This window comes from Lasiosphaeria miniovina, assembly GCF_030549165.1.
Source record: "Lasiosphaeria miniovina strain SMH2392-1A chromosome Unknown B0T26scaffold_2, whole genome shotgun sequence".
NCBI classification, from domain to species: Eukaryota; Fungi; Ascomycota; class Sordariomycetes; order Sordariales; family Lasiosphaeriaceae; genus Lasiosphaeria; species Lasiosphaeria miniovina.
In genome coordinates, this window is record NW_026848221.1 from 4,541,762 (window position 1) to 4,564,219 (window position 22,458).

Below are 22,458 nucleotides of genomic sequence, written 5' to 3' on the forward strand. Positions count from 1 at the left end.
GCAACAAGAAGTGACAGCGAGCATTAAGTTAAGTCTCATAGCAATCCGGTCCAGTGCAGACGTCTTCCGAATTCGTCTTCCGAATTCGAGAACTGGAGTCGAAATGGAAGCGTCGGCGGGACGACACATTGCGGAGATGCAACCGTGCCTCGCTAGGTTCCTTAGCCCAAGTCTCAGTGTTGCTGAGACGCGGTCCACGATCCACGATGCCAATGACGCGCTGCCCTGCCGGTGTAAGTGGACAGGCCTGGCTGGGGATTCAGCGGACGTGTCGGGCCAATCAGCGGGCCCAATCGCGCTCGAAAAGGTGCTTCTCGCTCAAGTGGAGCGCTTCCCACGGCCCAGCCTCCCCCAAACTGTAAAGCGAATGCAGCCCAGAACCCCACCACACCTCACCACGGACACCCAAGTCGGCTTTGCTTATCGCTTATCGGCGACAAAAAAAAAAAACCTTCGGTCTGCACCGACAGCTGCTGCAATCCCTGCGCCCAGGAGAGAGTCTGGCTAGTCGAGAAACGAGTTTAGGAGTCGGTTACATCGCAACGTCGATGCCCATCCGTCCACTCGCCCAACACACAATACCATGGGAATCCAAAAGAAGCACGGCAAAGGCCGTCTCGATAAGTGGTATAAGCTCGCCAAGGAGAAGGGATACCGCGCTCGTGCCGCCTTCAAGTTGATCCAGCTCAACAAGAAATATGGCTTCCTCGAAAAGAGCAAGGTCGTGCTCGATCTCTGCGCCGCACCCGGCTCGTGGTGTCAGGTCGCCGCCGAGACCATGCCGGCGAACAGCATCATCATCGGTGTCGATCTCAGCCCCATCAAGGCCATCCCCAAGGTCATCACCTTCCAGAGCGACATCACAACCGAGAAATGCCGAGCCACGATCCGCGGTCATCTGAAGACATGGAAGGCCGATACCGTTCTCCACGATGGTGCACCCAACGTCGGTACTGCCTGGGTGCAGGATTCGTTCAACCAGGCTGAGTTGGTGCTGCATTCGTTGAAGCTGGCAACCGAGTTTCTGATTGAAGGAGGCACGTTCGTGGTATGTTTGTTCTGCATGGCGGGGAAGAAATAGGGTCCAGTTGGGTCCTGTTGCGGCCTACCCGAGCCTGCTTAAAGCGTTAGACCAACTGCTGATTGGACTTGATGCATAGACCAAAGTCTTCAGATCCAAGGATTACAACCCGCTGTTGTGGGTCTTCAAGCAGCTCTTCACCAAGGTCGAGGCCACAAAGCCCCCGTCGTCGCGAAATGTATCCGCCGAGATTTTCGTTGTTTGCCGTGGGTTCAAAGCCCCTAAGCGCATCGACCCGCGGTTGCTCGACCCGCGCTCTGTCTTCGAGGACCTTGCAGACCCGACCCCCAACAACGAGGCCAAGGTGTACAACCCAGAAGTAAAAAAGAGAAAGAGAGAGGGTTACGAAGAGGGAGACTGTAAGTGCCTCCCTGGTTCTGAATTGCCTCTCAAGGCGGTTTTCAGACTCGCCAAGTTCTGATTCTGGCTTCCTTCTGGATCTGGAACCTATGCGCTGTATACTGACTACTTACTCGGACAGACCTACAATTCAAGGAAATTCCCGCCAGCGAGTTTATCCAGACCGTAGATCCAATCGCTATCCTCGGTCAATACAACAAACTTGCCTTTGAGCAGCCAAAGAATGGAGATGTCGCCCTTGCAGCTCTAGACAAGCTGCCAGAGACAACCGAGGAAATCCGCAACTGCTGCGCCGACCTAAAAGTTCTGGGAAGAAAGGAATTCAAGATGCTCCTGAAATGGCGCCTAAAGGTGCGGGAAATCTTTGGGTTCGCCACAAAGAAAACTGAAGCGGATGCAGAGGCCGAGGAAGTGGCAGAAGTCGAACCAATGGACGAGGAGCTTAAGATTCAAGAAGATCTCCAGAGGATGAAGGACAAGGAGGCATCCAAGAAAAAGAGGGAGCGGAGACGGGAGAACGAGAAGAAGCAGAAAGACATTGTGCGCATGCAGATGCACATGGAGGCGCCCATGGACATTGGCAAGGAGCAAGAAGGCCCCAGGGGCGAAGGCGCCATGTTCCGCCTCAAGACAATTGACCAAACAGCTGCCCTGAAGCGGATATCCAAGGGCAAGATGGCCGTCCTTACCGAGGCCGACGAGAGGAGAGACTGGGATTCTGGCATTGGCTCCTCGGGCGAAACGGACGACGAAAGTGACGAGGAAGAGGATCGATTGGAGCGGGAACTCGACAACTTGTACGACGGCTACCAGTCGCGGAAGATGGAATCCGATGCGAAGCTCCGGGCTAAGAAGTCCAGGAAAGAGCACAAGGACGAAGACTGGGAAGGCGTCTCGGCGAGTGAGCACGACAGCAACGACGAAGACGACGACGAAAAGTTCGAGGAAGAAAGTTCCGACGAATCAGATTCAGGGGAGCCTGCCGATTCTGGCAAGCCGCTTATCCGAGATCTGGACAATTCTACAGACGCAAGCGGACTATCCAAACGGGCAAGGGGATTCTTCGCTCAAGATATCTTCAAAGACATCGCTAGCCTAATGGACATCTCAGAAGACGAGGAAAAGAAGGAAGAAAGCGAAACGAAACCCGAGGCCAAGAAGGCCCCCCGTGAAGCACCTTCGTCAGCCAAGGATGAAGAGCTTGTGTCCCGCCCCAAGCGTAGACGTGATGTGCCTCCCAAGGCTGAGGAAGACGATTTTATGGATGTCAATCAGGCAGAAGAAGAGGACGATGAATCAGACTGGGAAGAGAAAGAGAAGCGCACAAAGGACGGCAGGCCTAGTATGTCCACAGACACCCTCCAGGAGACGCGAGCTAACATGTCCAGATATCGACATCATCACGGCAGAAGCCATGACGCTTGCCCACCAGTTAGCATCTGGCCAGAAAACGAGCTACGATCTGATGGACGAGGGCTTTAACAAGTATGCCTTCAAGGACCGCGACGGCCTTCCGGAGTGGTTCATAGACGATGAAGGGAAGCACGACCGGCCACACAAGCCCATCAGCAAGGCTGCGGCCGATGCGATCAAGGAAAAGATGCGAGCCTACAACGCCAGGCCCATCAAGAAGGTGGCAGAAGCGCGGGCACGGAAAAAGTTCAAGCAGGCGCAGAAGATCGAGAAGCTCAAGAAGAAGGCCGACATATTAGCAGGAGACGACGGCATGTCGGAGAAGGACAAGGCCTCCAGCATCGCCAAGCTCATCTCACAGGCGGCCCGGAAGAAGAAGCGGCAGCCGCTCAAGGTGGTCAAGGCACAAGGCACAAACCGCGGTATCTCGGGCAGACCCAAGGGAGGTGTGTATTCCTCAGCCCGGACCCATCCATTGTTGAATCGAGGCGATGCTAACGCGGCACCCCCTGCTAGTCAAGGGACGGTACAAGATGGTGGACCCGCGGATGAAGAAAGAGATGCGCGCGCTGAAGAGAGTCGCCAACAAGAAAAAGAGGTAGACGTCTACGAGCAGGCGGGCTTGGTGGCATATGTTTATCTAGGAGCCATACTTGATGTCATTTTCTGGCAGCCCTACCTATACCCGGTGATAGGAGTAGATATGAAAGACGGGGCGCTAGATTCCGTGTCCGGGATTCTGTCTACCACATCGCTTTTGGCTGTTGACTGACCGTATAAACATGCTGAGTGGGTAAAGCGGGCCCCTGAAGTCCATGTCGTACCTGGTTCGTGCGCGTCAGCAGAGTAGGTAAGGTACCTCTTAGATAGGGGCACAAAAAGGGGGCAGGGGTATGACAGGTGATGTTATGGTGATGTTGATGATGATATTTACCAGTAATTCACAGCCACACATATCCCCTCGGCGGAGCACGACTGAGACACTTTGTGGTACCTGAGGGTTGTTGTAGCGTTGTTGCGTCATGTCAGCTCGATTTCATGTTTCCCATCGGCGTCGTAAAAAGGAGGCGGCAATTTTAATCATTGCACCCCCTGCTCAAAAGAAAATCGCAAGAGGGAAGGAATGAGAAGGGGAAGAGGGGAAAAGGGGTGGGGGAGAAGAACTGACCACATGCATGGCAGGTAGAGCATGTCTCCGGGTTCTAATGTCACGCGGAGCGGCTCTGCCAACCCAGAATAAGCGGTCGAGTTTTGGTCTGGCAGGTCCGGGTCCCAGGTGGGGAACGGCACTGCCTCCTCTGCCTCCTCGGGTTTCACCAGCTCTAGGCCTAGCAGACTCGGGTACCGGTCTGCTGTTGTTGTTTGTGTCATGGAGGAAGACGAAGACGACCGCACGTAGTCGGCCGGCGGCAGCAGTTGCTCGTTGACGCACGGTTGGCAGTGTGGCGGTAAGAGTACGAAGCGCTTCCGCCCCGCCACCTGCACGTACAGGTTCTCGTAGTTGTCCCGGTGCAGCGCCGTCACGGACCGTGAGTTGCCGATCCACAGGTTGATGGCGTCGGGGCCGGACGCGGCGCCGAGCGCGATGCGCGCAAAGGGGACGTCGCGCTGCACGTCCTTGAAGAGCGTGGCGTATTCGTGGCGGAGGTTGTCGTTTTCTGGGCCTTGTCAGTGTGAGAGATGGCAGAGAAGGGGAATAGGAAGACGTTACGGGTCTGGGCATATCGCACTTCGCCCGCGGGCTTCGCAAGGGCTGCCCTCTCTTGCGCAATCACATAGTCGAGAAACTTGTCGATGGGCTGCTGCTCTTCCCACGGCTTGGCAAAGACCAAGGTCCCGTCGTTATGTCGGGTGGGAGAGTCGGCGTTGCTGTTTGTATGTTCTTCTGCGTGAGCAGGTTATATGATAATGAAAACAGCGATGATTTGATGGGCTGGTCGGCGCACCCTTGAGGAGTGACAGCAACGTTGACCGTCTCGCCACGCAGGCTGTCTTTTATAAAGCCGACGTTCCATTTCCGCGTCGCTTCCCAGTCGGCAGCTGCACCCCGGACGACGAAGGGCGTGTTCCGGGTGACAAATCTCATGAACTCGAGCGGGCTCGGCTCCTCGTAAAGCTCCTCGACAGCCGCTGGGTTGAGCTCATTGTAGTTGGTGATGAGCTCCGCGATAGGATCAACAACCTCGGGCTCGCCGTGCATGGTCTCTCACTGCAATGGTGAATGGACGACTAATCCGACCCCTATTGCAAGTATGTTTAGAGACACACTTCCATGTTCCGATCCCGAGGTGCCCGAGAATGCTTGGAATCTGCATCGATCGCTACCAGCCGCCAACCTGGTGGGGCTGCGGAGAACCTACCTAAAAAGCACTCGGTCCCTTTTATTGGTGACTGCAGAATGGCCTGATTTCTGTCTGGCCAGGCAGGCAGGCACGGCCGAGAACACGTCAAGATTCAATTGAGATACCCATCTCTCCATAGGGCTGAGAGAATCGCAGCCGGAGATGGGATTATAAGATGCCCATCCTTCCCGTCATTTCTAGCCAAGCGTTGTCTCGCTGGCGGTTTTCTCCCAGGTACCACCACCTGCCATGGAGTGGGCTCAAGTTATGAGCTGTTCAGCAGTTGAATGCCTCCCTCAGGCGGGCTACGACACTCGGATGGAATACTTCTTGATGTCTCTTGCCCATTTTCAATTTCAAGAATTTTAGTTCAATCGCTTCATCGCTTCATCGCGTCACCGACCCCAAAACATTCGTTCCCAAGGCGGTCAGACCACACGATAGAGAGCCAGAATTCGTGCATCGCTCGCCCCCCCCTTAGCCATTCATCCCGAGGTATATGATACCAATCGAATGGGACAATGCCATCATCGCCAGTCATGGCAATGTCAATCAGTAGCCATAACGGCGGCCGGATATGGGCTCACGGGCCTTCTCCCGAGGTTCTCTATTCCCTCGATCCGAACATTTTGTCCGATCCCTTTTCGTTCTCCCAGGCACGCCATCTTAGTGTTTTTGTTGGCGGCGGTCAGCCTCAGCTGAGCCTATCCCCAACGTTTCGGATATCCTATTTCGGGCTCCGAACAGACCCCCTCTTGGCATTGGGCTCGGCCGAGGAGCGTCAAATACTTGGTACCTTTGCTGTTTCAAGCTTCAACAATCAATCACGGAAAATGCACACAAACATTGGGGCAAACAACCTCCTACAAGTTCTGCGTGCCTTAAACACAAACCTCAAGGCGCCCTCTTAAAGGAAACGGGTTCTGCGGTGTTGCCGTAGGTACCTAAGGTATCTTGCCGTACTAGTAGTTCGCATCCCCGAAGTACCCTTTCCTTCCGAATTACGTATGATCGACCCTGTGTTCCATGGTTAGGCGCTATCCAGCCAGTGTAGGAGGGCAGCCACCTCAGTGCTAGCGACTAGCAAGAGAGCTAGAGGAAACCAGGCGCCAACACGTACCCCCAAGTGCCGCTAGCTGTTAGGCTCAGACAGCCATCCGGCACCCCGGTCTGCGCACTAGCAGCAGATTTTCGTGGGACGCCAGGGGTAGGCTGATTACCCTAGTGGGCTGCACGACATTCGTCAATCGGATTTGGAGCCTTTCCCATTGCCAACAAAAACGCATTCGCCGAATGCTGCCCGGACCCGCCCCACTACAAAAGAGTTCGCGCAACGACGACGTTTTGGCTCTTCTCGCTCGTCTTATCTGCCCTCCCCTGGGTACTAAAGAGCTCGTCAGCCCAAGAGCTCTTTGGTGGCTTGGATTGGTGTGGTATGGCATGTCTATCCGCATTTCACAAAACAAAACCAAAAAAAACGACTTTGCTCGTGTAACATTTGGCCTGGCCTGCCCGGTTCCAGTGGAGGTTGGTTGGTACATCCATGCCTCCCATACATTGTACTTACCTCAGTTGCCTTACACCCCCATCTTGTGTGCCATCTTTATCCCCCATCTGGGTCTCGTCTTCGATTGCAACTACGGAACCGGGTACCTAACCTACCTGCCTTAGGTACCTACCTAGCGATTCACAGCCAGTTGCTTCCATTGCCCACCTCCCATCAGGCGGGTCCTGAAGTGCGGAAGTGCTGAACACTTGCTGGCGCTTCCCGGACCCATCGCCGAACAGCAAATTCCGATTCCAATACTACGGTACCTACCTACCCACCTTAGGTTGAGTGTTAGGTACTGTATCGACATACCTACCTACCCGGCGGTATCAAGGTATGGATAACGGGCATCCTCATTTGCGCCCCGTTCACTCCCGAGTCCCCGCCCTCCCAGTCGAGGATTCAGGATCGACTCGGCTCGGCTGCTTTGGCAGATCTCTAACCTCTGACCTCTAGTCTGACATCTGATCTCTGACTTCTTATTAGCTCTACCTATTCACCCCCAGCGCCGTCGTGGAGTATCCAGACTCACGGCACAGCCACTCAGCGAGTGCACCCATCACTTAGTGCGCCAAGCTGGGAAATGCAGCCAGACACATTTCCATTCGCTGAGTCCTCCGATTCCACGGGGTCTTAACCGGCTCGCCGGCGACTATGTTGTGGTATCTGCTCTACCCCCTGAGAGGGTTTGTCCCCCCTACCTTGGCCACCACCACGCTGATTGACTCCGCTTGCTCGTCCAAGGTGTCCTTGCTTTGGATCTCACGTACATACATACAGTGCATGCATATGTACAGTACTGACGCTTCGTAGGACTACTAAAGCCCCTGTGCTAGCCCCAACCCACCCTCTGCGCGCTGCCTTCTCGCGCTACGGCACTTGGGCTGCCGGGCATGTCAAGACGGTATTGCCCATATCCACAGCAGTTGCCTTCGTCCTAATCTACCTCTTCTCCTTTCTCTACACCACCGACGCCACGAACATCACCAGTGGCGTCTCAAACCTCCCCCACCATGTCTGGACAGATGCCCAGCCTCTCAGTGACCGCGCCGTCGCGGAACCCGATGTCATTATGCGCTCCATCTGGATCCATGGCAGTTACATGAAGGCCCTCGAGCGCGATGTGCTTCTGGGGGCCCTCGAGCTGCAGGATGAGCTGCTAGGCCCGACGACTGACTTCAACCCACGCCACCCGGAAGAGGCCCCCGTCTTGCCCGGCCCTCTCGCTGACCTGACGCCCGAGCAGCGTGACAGCTTTCACATCATCAACGGCTTGACTCCCAAGTCCTGGTTCTTCCACTCGCCTCTCCAGTATTGGTCTGGCTCGGCCGACAATATCGCTGCCGACCAAGACATCATTTCTACCGTGAACGCGAAAAAGACGCAGTCGACTTCTGTCAACGTTACCTTGCGCCACTCCATCGTCTTCAGCGGTAAACGCTTCGAAGAGCGGCGCCTCGTCGCCGTCGACGCTCTTGTCATTACCTTGATCCATCTTCGCGACTCTCCTATCGGCAAGCAGTGGGTCAGAAAGGCAGAGGCGCTTGCTGCCACGGAAATGGGCGACAAGTGGACTATCATCCCCGGCGATGGTAGGAGCACCTCGAGCCAGCTTTACGAGTTCCAGTTCCGGCCCATGTCGTGGTCTGACTGGGCCGTCCTCACCGTGGCGTACTCGCTCACAATTTTCTACCTGATGCTGAGATTGTCCAAGCTTCGCGCTGTCAAATCCTGGCTCGGCATCATGGTGACGATACTGGCGCAGATCACGGCGTCCATCTTCTCTAGCTTTACCGTCTGTGCCATCTTCAAAATCGATCTATCCCGCATTCCCTACTTTGCATACCCCCTCGTCGTTCTTACCATCAGCGTGGAGAACTCAATCAGGCTCATAAATGCCGTCATCACCACTTCCTGGAGCATAGGCATTAGCGACAGGATAGGGGAGGCCTTTGGCGCGACGGCCCACGTGGCTGTTGCCAACCGTCTTCAGAATCTCCTCATTCTCCTGGGGCTCTCGAGGATAACGCTCCCAGGCGTCGCTGCCTTTTGTACATTTGCCGCAGTTGCCATCGTTTTCGACTTCTTCTACCTGGCCACCTTCTTTCTCTCGGTTCTCAGCGTAGATGTGCGGCAGAGAGAGCTCAGCGAGTTGGAGAAGGCTGCCGTCAGGCGGAGAAGCTCCTCGCAAAACACCAAATCGCAGCAGACCTGGGTCGAAACTTTCCGCCAGTTCCGCCTGGGTGAAGTCGGCGCGTCGACCCGTATTGCTGGCTCCACGGTCGTCCTCGGCTTTGTCCTCATCGCACAATCGCACTATGCTCCCGAAAGCGGTAGCCAGTGGGTGAATCGAATCTTTCAGCTGTCGCGGGGGAGCTCTGATGGTGGCACATCCAAGTCCTCTCTGCTCATCGACATTCATCAAGCACGGAGTCCGACTTCCTGGCTTCGTCTCCAGGACCACCAAACCGCGCGAGAAGTTATAAGCGTGATCAAGCCATGGGCACACAGCTATGTCGCATGCGTACACGACCCCCTTATCTTTGTCTTGAAAGGCTCAGACCGCATGCCCGGCACCAGGGAACCATTTTTCCTGCCAGCCGTGTACGACTTCCTTCACCACGAGATACCCCGCTTCGTCGTGCTTCTCTTGACTTTGGTTGCCATGGTCCTCTTGTTTACAAACTATCTCGTCCGTGATAAACAACAGCGTGGCGAACCTCGCCATCCCGACGATGAGCCCTTGCTATCAATCGAGACGATAAGCCATGGCCACACGCTAGACGTCGTCGTGATGGCAGGGTCTTCAGGTGGCCAGCTCGCGTCTGCCGGGCTTGACCGCCTGATTCAAGTTTGGGATGTGCCGGGCGGCTCTAGGATCCAGATTGCATCCAACTCTGACAGTCCCGCAGACGAACTATCAGAAGTGGCGGACAATATTTTTCCAGTCCTAGGCATGGCCGTGGATAGAGATTCCAGGTGGCTCGTCTTGCTTTCCCACCAGCGGGTGTTGTTGTGGAGTATCGAGGACCAGCAATGGGTCTCGATAATGGAGATAGATCTGGGCGGACACAGACACGAAGCTCTCTTCTTTAGCAAAACGCCTATTGACTCGATACCATCTGTCGTGGTAGTCGGGAGGAACGGCAATATGACGGAGCTCGACTTTGAAGCGGAGACGTCAAAAGAGTTTACCATCTGCAAAACGCCGCTGGCATGGGTGGTGCCATTTACGGAAGGTTGTAAGTTACAGCCCATTTGCTTTCTATTTGCTCGGTTGTGGACTAACGAGCCGCGCCCTATCCAGACTCGGCACGCAAGAATATCTCTCAGGTGTCTATATTAACCGCATCTCGGAAAAGCTGTATCCACCTCGTGCGACAGCACGGAAGTGGGTGGCTGTCAGAGGAGGTAAAGTTTGCGGATCGGGGATCTAAAGACATCCACTGCCTGGCCCCTATTCCCGCCCTATCCATGTATCTTGTCGGCAGATCGCAAACAGTTGATTTGGTGGATCTGCGTACGTCAGTAATTATACACGCCTTCCAGACCGAGATGATGCAGCCGCGCTCCTTGAAGCAGATTTCAATGTCACGACCTCGGCAGACAGGCCTCACTTCGTTGACTCTATCATACGTCAACTTGGACACAAAGGACTTGGTCATACAAACCTATCTCCCCGAGGGCGAGAGCGATACGATTTGCTCAGGTGATCCTCTCGAAGCATTAAAGGGGAAGCCCCGAGTGTGGGACGGGACTCGGGAGGTCATAAGGCGCGTCGCCAACCCGGGGACTTGGGAGGCGCTTTCCAATGGGAGCATCGTGGGCGTCCGACAGAAGCCGCAGGCTCAGGCGCAACAGTGGCAGTCCAAGGTGGCAGTCGGCGGGCTTCGGAAACGGGGCGGTAACCGGTCAGACACTGGTTCTGGCGGATCCGCGAGCGAGGCTTGGGAGGTCTGGGTGATTAGTAATCTCGAGACCAAGGGAGACCTCGAAACCCGGTTGCTTGACCTGCCCGACGGGGACAAACACGACCAGGGCCACCTGATGATCTCGGACCTGGGTCCCATGGTGCGGCTCGGTACTAAGAGCGTGGCCGTCGGCCTCGGGAACGTCATCAAGGTCATTAGCGTCGGCCACGAGTACTTTGACGAGCACCGCGACCACCTAGCTCCCAGCGATCTCAGGAACATGTCAGCGGCTAGACGGAGAAGGGCGTTGGGCGCATCCTCGCGGGCGAGAGCCGTGTGGTGAAAATGATTTAAAATGGATTTGGTCTTGGCGTAGGTTTCCTTTTTGGGAAGGGAAGGGAAATGAGACTGGGGGGGGGAGGGGGTTGGGCTTGTGATTATTAATGGCCATGAAAGAAGGCGTGTGTGCGTGTTTTTCTTTTTGTCCTTGTCCTTGCCCTTGTCCATTCCGGTGCTCGGTGGATGGGGGTTTAAAAGAAAGAAGAAAAGAGAAATAGAGGCCATGATTTTCATTATTTCCCCCGCTTTCTTGTCTTTCTCATTCAGCTACACTATTCTCCGAGCTCCCCTTTGGCTTTGAATTATACCCTCGTTGTGTTTTTAGTATGCTCGGCCCCGTTCGGTTGGGGGCTGGGCTCGTGAGCGAAGGATTTGGTATGTATCTGGTATTTCTGAAGGGGCCAGAAAGAGCTGATTACCTACCTACCTTGCCTTTTTAGCTGGGGAGTACTGGCAAATGGATAGATGGGTAGGCGGATTGATGGAACGAAAGCCTCAATAGCCTCTTCCTTGGGTGGTAATGCATTTAGAGTTTTCCCTCATCTACATGGCAGTCCAAAAGAAGATAACCCTGCACAGTGCTCTCCGTGTTATGGAACCGAAAGCAAATCCCGTATGGGTTGATTACATGGTAGACACTATACCTCTCTCCAGCTTAGACCCATGGCGTACAGTTTCGCCTCCTCATCACCCTCGCATCTTTCGATCATTTCGCCCAGGATTTCGGAAACCCTGTGAGAACCAACCCTGTGGTTTTCCTCTGGCTGGTTTCTGTAAGGATTATGTATGACAAGCATCTTCCCTTGAATCATGTCCAAGAACTTGATAAGAAATTTGGATGACTTCTCGCCGGAACGTACTTTATCGGAATCATTGAAGTCGTGATGCTCGTTATATATCTTTACTTTGAGTATCTCCCCGCTGGATCTGCGGCAGACCTTTTCCTGATAAGTGAAGGGTATAATTGCCTTGTTCCAAAATAGATAATGGTTGATATGGCGTCGCTCTCGAAGACGAAATTTGGGAACAGAATTTTCCACTGCGCGGCCTCGAGGCGGTCCAACTATAGGAGGGACCAGTGGCCGAGATATTCCCGCCCGGTAACTGTCTCCTTGTCGCCGCCGCCTATAGTAATATGGAGTACGAACTTGGTGAAATCCCCTTCCCCAGCAGAAACGACCTTGATAAAGGGAAGATCGTTGTCGCTGATCCCGTCTTTGATGAAGTCGCTAATAGCTTCTGGCCTGTCAATCAGGAGTAGCGAAGCCAAGATTTTGCGCAGATATTGACTCCCACGCGTAAGACCGTCTTCTAATTCAAGTAATAGGTTAGTATTAGCGGGTGCGGGAGACGGCCTATCGTAGATGAGGCGCACGTTACTGAGAAGTTGACTAGTAGTAGTCGCTAAAGAGAGGTTTTTTGCGCCGCGATATTTGTCTCTCCGCGACCGACGGAGCCATTTTAGGCGCTGTTCCGGTTTCGACCTATAGTTAGATGCCAACGCCGTCTTAAGAGCCTTGCTAGTTAATAGATTCTCTAATCGGCCAGTGGGTATGAAACTCTCGGCCGAAGGGCTATCTGGAGATACAGTGCTTTTTATGATGTTGTAAATCGAGTCTTTAAGCTTTCTGATGGAATCGTTTCCGCTAAGGGAACGGGAAAGATGATTTAGCCGTCTACGTTTATTGGGTCCGAGATTAGTAGATCCGCTCTCGGAGTCGTCGGGGCTGGAAAGGGCTTCTTGACGGTTATTGTGTCCAGGGATAGAAAACGAAGTTCGGCTTGGTCCCTCGTCTATTCTGAAGGCCACCGCTTTCAGACACGCGTCGGCAGGGGCGTAGACAACCCGGCGTTCTCTATATTCTCGCTGATAGCTGAGGAATAGAACCCGTTAGGAGAGACTCGGGCGTTCTTATCACCCGGTCGAGGCGAAAGAAGCCTGGTTCAGTGAGGCTCCCCCGAGTTCCGTTCCGCGTCAGCAGGGGAAACAAATGGGAAAGCGGGAAGAGGTTGAGGACTGCTGCCACCTCCAGGCTCCAGGCTGTTCGGGTTGAATACCTAGCTTAGATAGGGAAATGGAGATATATAGATGACGGGAGAATTTCTTCTCATCTCCAACCCCTCTGAATGTTTCTGGTCCGGGGATTGGTAGATAAACCTTAAACTTTGAAATGATCACCGCTTTGAGAAAGAATAACTTTCGAGCGTGGCGAGTAGCCCGCGGCAGGCGCCTCCGGAGGGCCGCCGGAGGCAAAGACCGGGGGGAAGGGCCGCTCAGCTAGTACCTTCCTAACTAGCCAGGTATGTACCTGTGTATTTTTATAGCCCATCCTGAGGTCCCCTTACAAGCTGCTTACTTCCCTAGTCAGAGAGTACTCCGTACCATTCCTTTCCTTCCAAGCCCCCCAATATACCGCGTCATCCTTATCTATTAGGCACTGAACTCCCACCCGGTGATTTCTTGGGGTGACGGCCTAAGAGCCGGCGGAGGGGATTTCACCTCTTCTTTTTCTGGCTCTTTTCTCTCTCAATATCTTGAGACTGTATAGAACTACTAGCAGCTGGTGGAGAGGCGATCCCGCTTGCGATAGCAGTCGACTGGCGGTAACTGAGCCGGTGGTGGTCCAGTAAGCTGGAAGTCCGGGTTGACTCCCGGCGCCCAAAAGTAAGAATTATTCTCGGCCTTGCTCACTATCTTGTCTAACTCGTGGTCAAGGGTCTCGGTATCGTACCGAGCGCCCTCCTTAATGTTGAGCAGCCCCTCCTCGATAATCTTAACGAGATCGTTCAGACGGGTCTTGTCGGGGTACTTCCGGTTAGAGCGAATGGCCGCCATCCGTGCCTTGACAGCTAGGTGAATCTCGTACGTCTCCCAATCCTCGCCCTGTTTTGCGATCCGGTAATATGGGGGAAAGTCGCGATGGACGTCCCCGTCGCGGGCCCGGCGATTCTTCCGATCCCTCCGGAACGACTTGAAGTCGGCGCTGCCGCCCAGCGTCCAGACGGCGAACTCGAGAAAGATGCAGCCTACCGACCACATGTCGTAGCTACGAGACCGCTTGACATCATCGCCCTCTTTGTGTGACTCGGGCGGCGCGTACTCAACCGAGCCGCCTGTCGTGGTCGTCCCCCGCACGCGCTTGCTGGTGATTTGCTGGTGGAACCGCGCCAGCCCGGCGTTGGCGATACGCAGGGTGCCGCGTGGGTACCTGGCCGGCTCGTCGAGAAACAGGAGGATATTCTCGGGCTGTAGATCGCCGTAGCGCCCGTTCTCGTCCTTGTTCTCGACCGACGGGCTGTGTAGTGTGTGTACGGCGCTCGTAATGCCCTTGATCTGTCCCAGCACCTAGCGTATCATGGTGGGCGTCCGCGTCTCCCGGTGCTTCTATTCGTCCTTCTAGACCTTACCAAGATGCCCTCCTTCTACGAATTGAAATAGAAAGTAGTAGTTCTCGGGGCGTTTCTCAAACGACCTTATGAACTCGATTAGATGAGGGTGACGGAGAAGCTGGATGCGGGAAAGTACTGGGCGCTCTTGCTCAAACTCGGCTCGAGAGTCAGACTTGAGCTGTTTAGCGTAAGGGTGGGATTTTCTTCCTGTCTTTGAGAGAAAGGTTAGTATATAGCACAATAAAATATGGAGAGAACGCTCCCTTCTCAATGACCGGGAGGACACATCTGTCGTCAAAGCGAGCATACTCCCGACCTCCGAGGTTAGGGGACAGGAATTGCCACTGCGTGGTAGCAAAGTGGTGGCAGTTGAGCTGGCTGAGCGTCGGTGATAGTGTGAAGACCTGATTGCGGACGCCAGTGAGTATAGCCGCCGAATCGGAAAACTCATGCTTGGCTGGGAGATACTGGTCCGAGAGTCCGGCCTTGTAGATTATGTTCAATGTATTACCGTTGAGCCGATCATGGGAAACGAGGATAGTAATAACCTTGACGAAATCGCGAAAGCGGATAGATACTGTCACTGGGGTCGAGTTTGATCAGCTTTCGAAGCCTTTCCTCAGTAATTATCTCATTCAGGCGGTTGGACGGTACGAAGGCCTTGTATTCTATTATGCCCGGCTTCTCGGCCCTAATCAGGTCAGTTCTCAGCCGTTCTATGGTCTTTCTTGATCGAGAAGAAACGACGTGTTAGCCAAGAACACAGGCTAGACTGTGCCTGAGCCGTAAGGAACATCAAGGTTAGATACCCGGTCCCTAAATATCTAGGTAACGTGAAGGAACTTTTAACGCCAAGGTCTTTGGAGTCGTCAACGTCCAACTCATAGCCGGCAGCCCCCGTGAAACCCCCTCGCACCTTTTAGCTAGGGCGGCAAGTTAGGGCACTCATAGCATCCCATCATTCCCATGGGTGCGTACGAGTACGGCGGTCACTTTCGGAAGCAGCAAAAGGAGGTGGGCAGCTGTCGTTGTGATTCGCCGTCGCTCAAGTCTGAGCTGGCGCCAGCATGCACTCGCTGATTTTGGCCGCGAGGCTTTTATTCAACCTGAACGATGGGGCAAGCCATAATCTGAAGGTAAAGTGATATTCGCCCGTTTGGGTCATTTTTTATCTGAGCGCTCGGGAGCTTCCTAACTATTCAGTCAGGCCGAAGCCTCTGGACATGAGGCTGGGGCTGAACAAACCTGCCGACGACACCCACATCCGGAACCGATGGTCATGCAACAATTCAATATTTAGCATGATAGCCTCGCTGGCTTCGACGAAAGATAGCGATCCCCCGACCGTACAATTTACCAATACGCAAGATCTTCGACGTCATTAATTTCACTACTAGGGATTACCTTACCGTCACAAGTATGCTATCACCCTCCTATTTCTACATAATATACTAATTATTTAGACGTCTCTCCTAATCAATTCACCAAAATCGAGCGTGAGAGAGACACTAGGCGAGAGGCTGGGCAAAAGAAACGATACCGAAAGTTCCGTTTTCGCCGCTACAATACCAATTCCCGGATCTTAACCATCAGAATCCCAACCGATCTACATAAGGCCCTTCACCTAGAACTTTATACGCGGTATTTTACTCAGCTTGTCCGGAATGGTATAGAGGAAAGTTGGAAAAATATAGGTACTGCAACATTTCGGAAACAAGATCATCCTGGAGGAGATGACGGAGAAGGCGATTCGACAGGCGGTCCATAGCCGGAACGTGCAGAAGCAGGTAATTGACCAATACTAATTAATCATTGAGTCTAGATATTCCGAAACATTACCCGAGCTTGGATATGCGGTAGTGGTTTCAGGCATCAAACCACGAGGTCAAGATTATCATTCTGGCGAAATTTGACGACCAGCAACACCACATTTTGCTAGAGAAATAGGAGGAAGAAATCTCGAGTCCACAAGGAGCGATCACGCGGAGTCGGGCTGCTGCTATATTATAGCAGAATAGTATTCTTAACCTAGTGAAACGGCAGTCAATCACCATCACCCGCAATAAGACAATAAATCCAGTATCGTACAATATTACTAGGGGGGCATTAGTACTAGGATTTTGGCTTCTTTTTCTTCGTGATCCAGGCCCGTAAGAAGGAGATTTTGTACTTAGCATTCAGAGCCTACAGCTATGTAAAGAGAAGGTCTGGGCTTAGCTGCCGAGATCAGACTAGCCAACCAGAAATCAGTAGAGGCCGGTAAAGTCAGACAGAGGGCGCTACTGTGACGGCGCCAGCCTGCAGCACTCACTACCACTGCGCTAGAACCCCCAAAAGGATGCCAGAATTGCAAGTTGACAACTTGCAACCTGTAGTAAGCTATATAGTACTGCTACGGCCATTGAGCGCCGTGACAGCTACAGTGGAATATCTTTACGCGCCTTCTACAAATTAGTAGGGATCTCGGCGATACTATTGGCGTATAAGAGTATGGCTTCCTCGGCGAGAGTGATATAGTCGTTAGGCTTTTTGGTCTCGATAATAGCCTCGAGGACGATGTAAGGAAAAGGACACCCCAAACACCAACTGCGCGCACAGGGTGCGCGCCCACCACTTGTCACCAACTGGCTAGAACACTGCCAGCTGGCATACGCTACGCCGTGGCGCCACGACCGCAGACTGATCCCCGGGCCGAACCCCTGAGCAGGTATATAAACAATGGCCCTCGCCCATCTTCCTTTGCGAGGGCCAGGTTGAAGTCTTACACCAATACAAGTCATTGCTCCCCTACCTTCTTGCCTGCATTGTGACCACCTTGATCAGGCGTACCTACCTTCTCTTACAATCCTGGTCCAAGACTGCAGGAGGCGCTGGAAGCCAATTGCCAATTGGGCCGCACAGGTGGGCGGGGTCGGGCCCCGCAAGTGTTCGACACAGCCAATCAGGAGGCGCTCGGTGCGACTGGTCTGCCAAGACTAGGCGAGCGCACCGAGCAGGGCGCTCGGTAGTCTCTGAGACGCTCGGGGTACCAAGCGTTAGGAGAAGCACTGAGCACGCAAAGGAAAAGTCCTGATTGGTTACCTGAATTAGATATATACGATGACCGTAGCCACGGTCTTAGACAGTTCTTGCTTGGTTCTTCAAGCAAGCAATACACATTCGCTGCACTCATACATTTTGAGTGGCATTCCGATTTGACTGTATTACCCGTGCGATAGGAGCTTGCCCTTTGTTCTATCTTCATAATTACCAACCCCAGCATTCTGTGGAGCCCGTGCTCCCTTACAGACAGATGACCCTAACAGTCGAGTGGTTTGTAATAATAGTACGTTGAACAACTTGGGCGAGGACGCCAGAATAATTTCACTTTTGGATCTTCTCAACCCCAATCAAATCTGGGAAGACCTCATTTTTTAAGACACGAGCGATATAGCAAACGCGCCTCCCTCCCTCAAGGCGACTAAAGACCCTGAGATCAATATGAGATTCGTTTTAAAGTCCGACTTATCTCCTATAACACGTGTGCCTATTCTGTAATTACTCAGGAAGATATGTTTGCTACAGCAGATAGCGGGCGGAATAATAAGCCACGACACCGTTGAACAGGTTATGACAAACTCGAGGGATGATAATTACTTCATGGGGTTTTATGCGTCTTCTGCCGATCCTTGGTCCGAGATTGGGTTGCCTGACGGCACTAATAACCTACTTCGACTCTCTACTATTGAACAGGTCGTATCGAGCGTATGGTCGAACAATAATCTCATGGGGTTTCCTACGACTGATGCTGGTTACTGGTCTGAATTTGCTGAAGACACGCTCTCTGTTACTGATCCCGTTGCGTCGGATGCGGATGTTTTAAATAGAGAGGGTCTACTCGGACTGCAGGCACAAAGACGCTTGGGCCGTGTTGGAATGAGGTGCTAGTCAGCCACGGAGGGTCATCTACGAAGGTGGCTGTGGTGGCACAGGGCCACAGATTCTATATAAGTGGCCGTAGGCCACTTCCACCCTATGCCTTCTAGATACAGACAGACATGAACAAATCCACCACTTGAACCACCAGTTTTCGGCGTGCAGTTACGCCCTGTTGCTTCCCGTACCGGTACCTGGTGATTCCAATAGGCCGCGCCCAGGAAAAATCCACTTTTTACACTAAAAAAACAGACCTTTACTAGGACGAAGCCAGCGCATCTAAACTTCAGATCAATTGGCCACATGCGCAGTCAGTCGCAATATAATTACACCACAACCACGTCGACGTCGTAAAATACGAAGCTGCCTTCGTTGTTGTTGCTTATATAACATGCCCAAAAATGCAATAAAAACTTGCCCTGCCTAGGCATCGTCAAGATCGCAGCTTTGTTGCGCTTCAAAGGCTGCAGCCAAAGCCCTCGTAGTACGACGGGTTGTTGCACCGCGCGTGGAAGTCTTTGTAATGCCTCCTCGCGCCCTGCGTGCTGTGGGCGTTGAAGCCTGCGTACCAGTTGAAGCCTGAGTACGTGATGCCCCTGACGATACCCATGGTGTTGATGTTGCCTTTGCAACACGGCCGCCCCTGCTGCCAGGGCCGCCCCGGCTGCCCGGGTGTAAGTGAAGGCAGGTACGCCTGATCAGGGTGGTCATAATGAAGGTACTGAAGAGAGTGAGCAATGACTGGTATTGGTAAGAGACTTCAACCTGGCCCTCGCAAAGGAAGGGGTGAGGGCCACTGCTTATACATGACAGAGTGCAGGGCAGGCCATGACAAAGGAGTGAGGTTTTGGCCCGCTCGGTACGCGTGTGAGTTGGTCGTGTGTGTGGGTTGGGGTTCTTTCCTTACATAAAGCGAGCGAGAGAGGGGGAGTTGAGTTATGAATATGACAGACAGACAGGCAGACAGCGTGAAAACCAGTACATATCATACCTAGGTATATAAACAGGAGGAAAGCAACTCTGCTCAAACTCACTGACTGCACTTTAAACCTACTGTGCCTAACCAAATCAACAAATCAACAACACAAGACGCCAAAACAAAAAAAGTCCAATATCCCATGCATTTAATTCTCTTCCCTTTTTTTCTTTCTTTCTTTCTTCCCTTCCTATGACACTAATACGTATGTAGGAACCAGAAACCAGGAACAGAAGCAGGATTCCTCGGCCTGCCTAGCTAGAATCAACCCAACATTGTTACATGGAGGCAGGTACCTCAGTAGATAAGGTAGGTAGTAGTAGTAGTAGTAGTAGTAGTAGTAGTAGTAGTAGTAATAATAACAGTACTGTAATTAGTACACAGCGAGACTGTCCTCAAAAAACGCCAGTTGACAAAATAAGAAGAAAAAAAGGGCAAAAATGTGTTGGTTTAGCAATGGTAGACAATATTACCACGGCCAAGCTGTCTCTACTTCTTTTTGTTTCTTGCAGCGTTATCTTCATAATTAGAAAAAGCACCACTCTCTCACTGTACTTCAGTGATCTTGCACTTCCACCCTGACCCTTGGGCGAGTAGCGGTAAGCTGTAGGGAGAAATAGGGTTAGCGGCTTGGAGAAGCAATTGCAGTATTCAAGGGATGGGGATAGGACTCACCTGGCTCCTAGACACCAGCCTAGCTCCATGTCCTTGATCTTCTTGGCGATTCTGACCTCGCGGTCGATGGGCATCTCGTAGCCGGTGTGGGTCAGGGCGAGCATGAAGTTGAGGTCGGCGCAGTACTCGGGGCGGCCGCTCAGCTCGTCGAGCGCCGTCGGCACGCTAGTGAAGACGCCCCAGGCGTCCGGGCCGCCGCAAACGGTGTGGGCGAGGTCGTGCAGCTCGCGGAGCGTGAACGACTCGGGCATGCCGAGCGGCTGGGTGCGGTCGGTGAAGAAGGACAGGAAGTAGATGTCTTCGCGGGCAAACGTCTTGCTGATGGATGGCTGGTGGACGCCGTTGAAGGAGCAGGGGGCGAGGGTGCACTCGGCGTCCTTCTTCAGGATGCGCTCGGCCACGGCGCGGCAGTGCGCCGTGGCCGGCTCGGTAGGGCCCGTCATGTTGAGCTTCAAGGATTCGCCGAGCGGGTGATTTTTGGGCAGCTCGACCTCGGCTGTCTTTTTCAGGCCGGCCGAGTAGCACGGGTTGACAACGGGCTTCTCCACCCACGACCGGTCGCCCTTGTTGATCTCGATCAAGTCGTCGACGAGCGTCACGAGCATCGCGTTCCGCGCCTCCATGAGGCCGTAGCCCATATGCGACTTCTGGTAGAGGGCAAACTTGCGGCCGCCAAAGTCGAGCTCGTACTTGTGCTCGCCGTCGGCAAACTTCTCGGGCATGCCGCCCGAAGAGAGACCCTCAAAGGTCGGCTCAAAAACAATCTGGGTCGAGCCGCCGCCCAGGTCGAACACGGCCGCCGTCGGGGAGTGGTCGGGGCCGCCGATCTTTCCGAGCAGGTAGTTGACCGTGATCCAAGCATACACACCCTCGTCGGAGCCGTCCATGACCTCGACGCCTTTCTCCTCCTTCGAGACGACGGGGAACGGGTAATTGATCTCGAGATGGTGGCGGACGGCGTCGAGAATCTTCTGGCTCTTCTCTTCGCCCACCTTGCGCAGTCCTGCCGTCGCCTTTAGGGCAAGGGGGGTGCAGCCTTTGAGCTTGTCCGGCACGTTCTTGAGCGCCGCCTCCATGAGAATATCCAGGCTCTTCGCTGCAGCCTCGGGGTCGTTGGCGTAGGCACTCAAGCCGCTGCTCTGGCCGTCAATCTTCTTGGTCTGCTCAAAGACCTCGTTCTCGAGCTCGGGCGCCGGGCCGCAGTTGTTGAACTTGTACACGTGGATACGCGAACCGGTGCTGCCGGCGTCGATTATGAGGACATATTGCACGATGGGCTTGTCCTTGGAGTAGGACCTCTTGCACCGGTCTGTGCCGTATGACGAGTCAGACGGCGTCTGGCCTTGGCCTTTTGAGTCGGACGTAATCACTAGAAGAGAAGTGGTGAGCGAGTGGTTCATTGCACGAACGAGAAGCCCCCTATCCCTTTTCCCACTGGGAGGGAGACGGCAGCGGGCAGGAAGGCCTTACCTCCATTGTAAAGCTCGACGCCAGACGGCGAGAAGAAGTAGAATAGCAGGAAGACGACGAAAATGATGGCGCCAGTCTTAATGTAGCGCATACGCTGTGTCTGCGTCTGCCAGGCGGACTGCATCCTGGAGAAGAAGCCGGGTTCCCGGTAGTTTATGTCGTAGCGATCTGGTTTCTCGTGAGGGTCGTGGGCAACGTGCTTGGTCGGCAACGAGACTGACGTGCGCCGCATTTAGGGACTCGGTTTCACGCACGCACACGTTTGACGCGTGCCCTGCGACACAAGCGTACGGCGAGGGTTCGGTCTGTCGTCGTTGTCGTCTTCGTCTTCGTCTTCGTCTTTGTCTTTGTCTTTGTCTTCGTCTTTGTCTTCGTCTTCGTCTTCGTCGTTGTCGTCGTGGTCGCGGTTTCGCGACGAGGGGTTGCGAGGACGAGAGAGTTGGGCCAGGACGGCAAAAGGGGAAGGAAACTACGGAGACACGCCCCTGCACATGCCAAGCCGATGGGCCAGGGGAAAATGGAGATACGAAGTAAACGACGGTTCTTCAACGAATGACAAGAAACAATGTACGAGTGTAGAGAGAAGAAGAAAAAACTCTATGAGGAATCAATGCGCTCCTCTAGCTAATCTCAAATACCTGTGAATTTATTTCTAGGTTCTGGGGATAAAATAGGGGCTTGTCGAAGATTTGCCAACTGGATGGGTTCTCCCAGTGACGCGCGAATAGCAGCCCAGGAGTGCCTTGCTGCACCCAAAAAGGTGGGCGGAGGCGGATGCCCCTCGACCCTGGCTCGTTCGGTTTCCCTAGTGCGATGGGTGGTGCGGGTTGGTGGCAACTGGCAAAGGATGGATGTGTGCCCCACATCCGGTACTTCAAGGTACGGATAGGGAAGACTCGATTGGGACATTCAAGGGGGCACCTTTCCACGACGCCTTTGGCCAACCATGGCTCCTGCTTGATATCACTACGGTTCAATTTCACTCATGTCGATTCATCATGTCTTTAGGGGTGCAGTTTGGAATATTAAAGCGAGGC

General features: G+C 53.6%; 7 protein-coding genes across 7 annotated transcripts; 3 read left to right on the forward strand and 4 right to left on the reverse strand.

Moving 5' to 3' along the window:
- The first annotated feature begins 404 nt into the window (after positions 1-404).
- B0T26DRAFT_157495 (Spb1 C-terminal domain-containing protein) lies at positions 405-3,879 on the forward strand. Its single transcript, XM_060433488.1, has 5 exons — positions 405-1,048; positions 1,161-1,440; positions 1,563-2,783; positions 2,830-3,300; positions 3,371-3,879. The coding sequence occupies exons 1-5, from the start codon at positions 584-586 to the stop codon at positions 3,454-3,456; spliced, it is 2,523 nt and encodes an 840-aa protein (XP_060300941.1). The 5' UTR covers positions 405-583; the 3' UTR covers positions 3,457-3,879.
- Positions 3,391-5,054, reverse strand: B0T26DRAFT_767165 (cupin-like domain-containing protein; the record flags this gene model as incomplete). The annotated part of the gene is made up of 5 exons (XM_060446483.1): positions 3,391-3,678; positions 3,789-3,848; positions 4,023-4,512; positions 4,566-4,723; positions 4,801-5,054. 5 exons carry the CDS (start codon positions 5,052-5,054, stop codon positions 3,573-3,575), a joined length of 1,068 nt encoding a protein of 355 aa, XP_060300942.1. The 3' UTR covers positions 3,391-3,572.
- Positions 5,055-7,541: 2,487 nt separating this feature from the next.
- Positions 7,542-10,999, forward strand: B0T26DRAFT_638180 (sterol-sensing domain of SREBP cleavage-activation-domain-containing protein; the record flags this gene model as incomplete). Its single annotated transcript, XM_060437009.1, has 2 exons — positions 7,542-9,984; positions 10,053-10,999. Coding segments are annotated over 2 exons (3,390 nt in total), but the record flags the coding sequence as incomplete, so codon positions are not given.
- A 2,550-nt stretch (positions 11,000-13,549) lies between these two features.
- Positions 13,550-15,688, reverse strand: B0T26DRAFT_748363 (uncharacterized protein; the record flags this gene model as incomplete). The annotated part of the gene is made up of 5 exons (XM_060444954.1): positions 13,550-14,341; positions 14,404-14,418; positions 14,497-14,592; positions 14,661-14,968; positions 15,631-15,688. The coding sequence occupies 5 exons, from the start codon at positions 15,686-15,688 to the stop codon at positions 13,550-13,552; spliced, it is 1,269 nt and encodes a 422-aa protein (XP_060300944.1).
- A 1,008-nt stretch (positions 15,689-16,696) lies between these two features.
- Positions 16,697-17,246, reverse strand: B0T26DRAFT_157593 (uncharacterized protein). Its single transcript, XM_060433489.1, has one exon. The coding sequence runs from the start codon at positions 17,163-17,165 to the stop codon at positions 16,830-16,832; it is 336 nt and encodes a 111-aa protein (XP_060300945.1). The 5' UTR covers positions 17,166-17,246; the 3' UTR covers positions 16,697-16,829.
- A 389-nt stretch (positions 17,247-17,635) lies between these two features.
- Positions 17,636-18,255, forward strand: B0T26DRAFT_696793 (uncharacterized protein). Its single transcript, XM_060441362.1, has one exon. The coding sequence runs from the start codon at positions 18,011-18,013 to the stop codon at positions 18,245-18,247; it is 237 nt and encodes a 78-aa protein (XP_060300946.1). The 5' UTR covers positions 17,636-18,010; the 3' UTR covers positions 18,248-18,255.
- Positions 18,256-19,822: 1,567 nt separating this feature from the next.
- On the reverse strand, positions 19,823-21,653 carry B0T26DRAFT_636747 (nucleoside phosphatase family-domain-containing protein; the record flags this gene model as incomplete). Its single annotated transcript, XM_060436860.1, has 3 exons — positions 19,823-19,880; positions 19,952-21,320; positions 21,422-21,653. 3 exons carry the CDS (start codon positions 21,651-21,653, stop codon positions 19,823-19,825), a joined length of 1,659 nt encoding a protein of 552 aa, XP_060300947.1.
- Between the last annotated feature and the right edge of the window lie 805 nt (positions 21,654-22,458).

What these genes read in the sequence shown, in the direction of transcription:
- B0T26DRAFT_157593 (XM_060433489.1), bottom strand. Translation starts at nt 17,165, where the DNA reads ATGACTTGTATTGGTGTAAGACTTCAACCTGGCCCTCGCAAAGGAAGA.
- B0T26DRAFT_696793 (XM_060441362.1), top strand. Translation starts at nt 18,011, where the DNA reads ATGATAATTACTTCATGGGGTTTTATGCGTCTTCTGCCGATCCTTGGT.
- B0T26DRAFT_157495 (XM_060433488.1), top strand. Translation starts at nt 584, where the DNA reads ATGGGAATCCAAAAGAAGCACGGCAAAGGCCGTCTCGATAAGTGGTAT. An exon ending in GGGTTACGAAGAGGGAGACT is followed by an intron (nt 1,441 to 1,562) that starts GTAAGTGCCTCC and finishes TTACTCGGACAG; the next exon opens with ACCTACAATTCAAGGAAATT. An exon ending in CTCGGGCAGACCCAAGGGAG is followed by an intron (nt 3,301 to 3,370) that starts GTGTGTATTCCT and finishes ACCCCCTGCTAG; the next exon opens with TCAAGGGACGGTACAAGATG.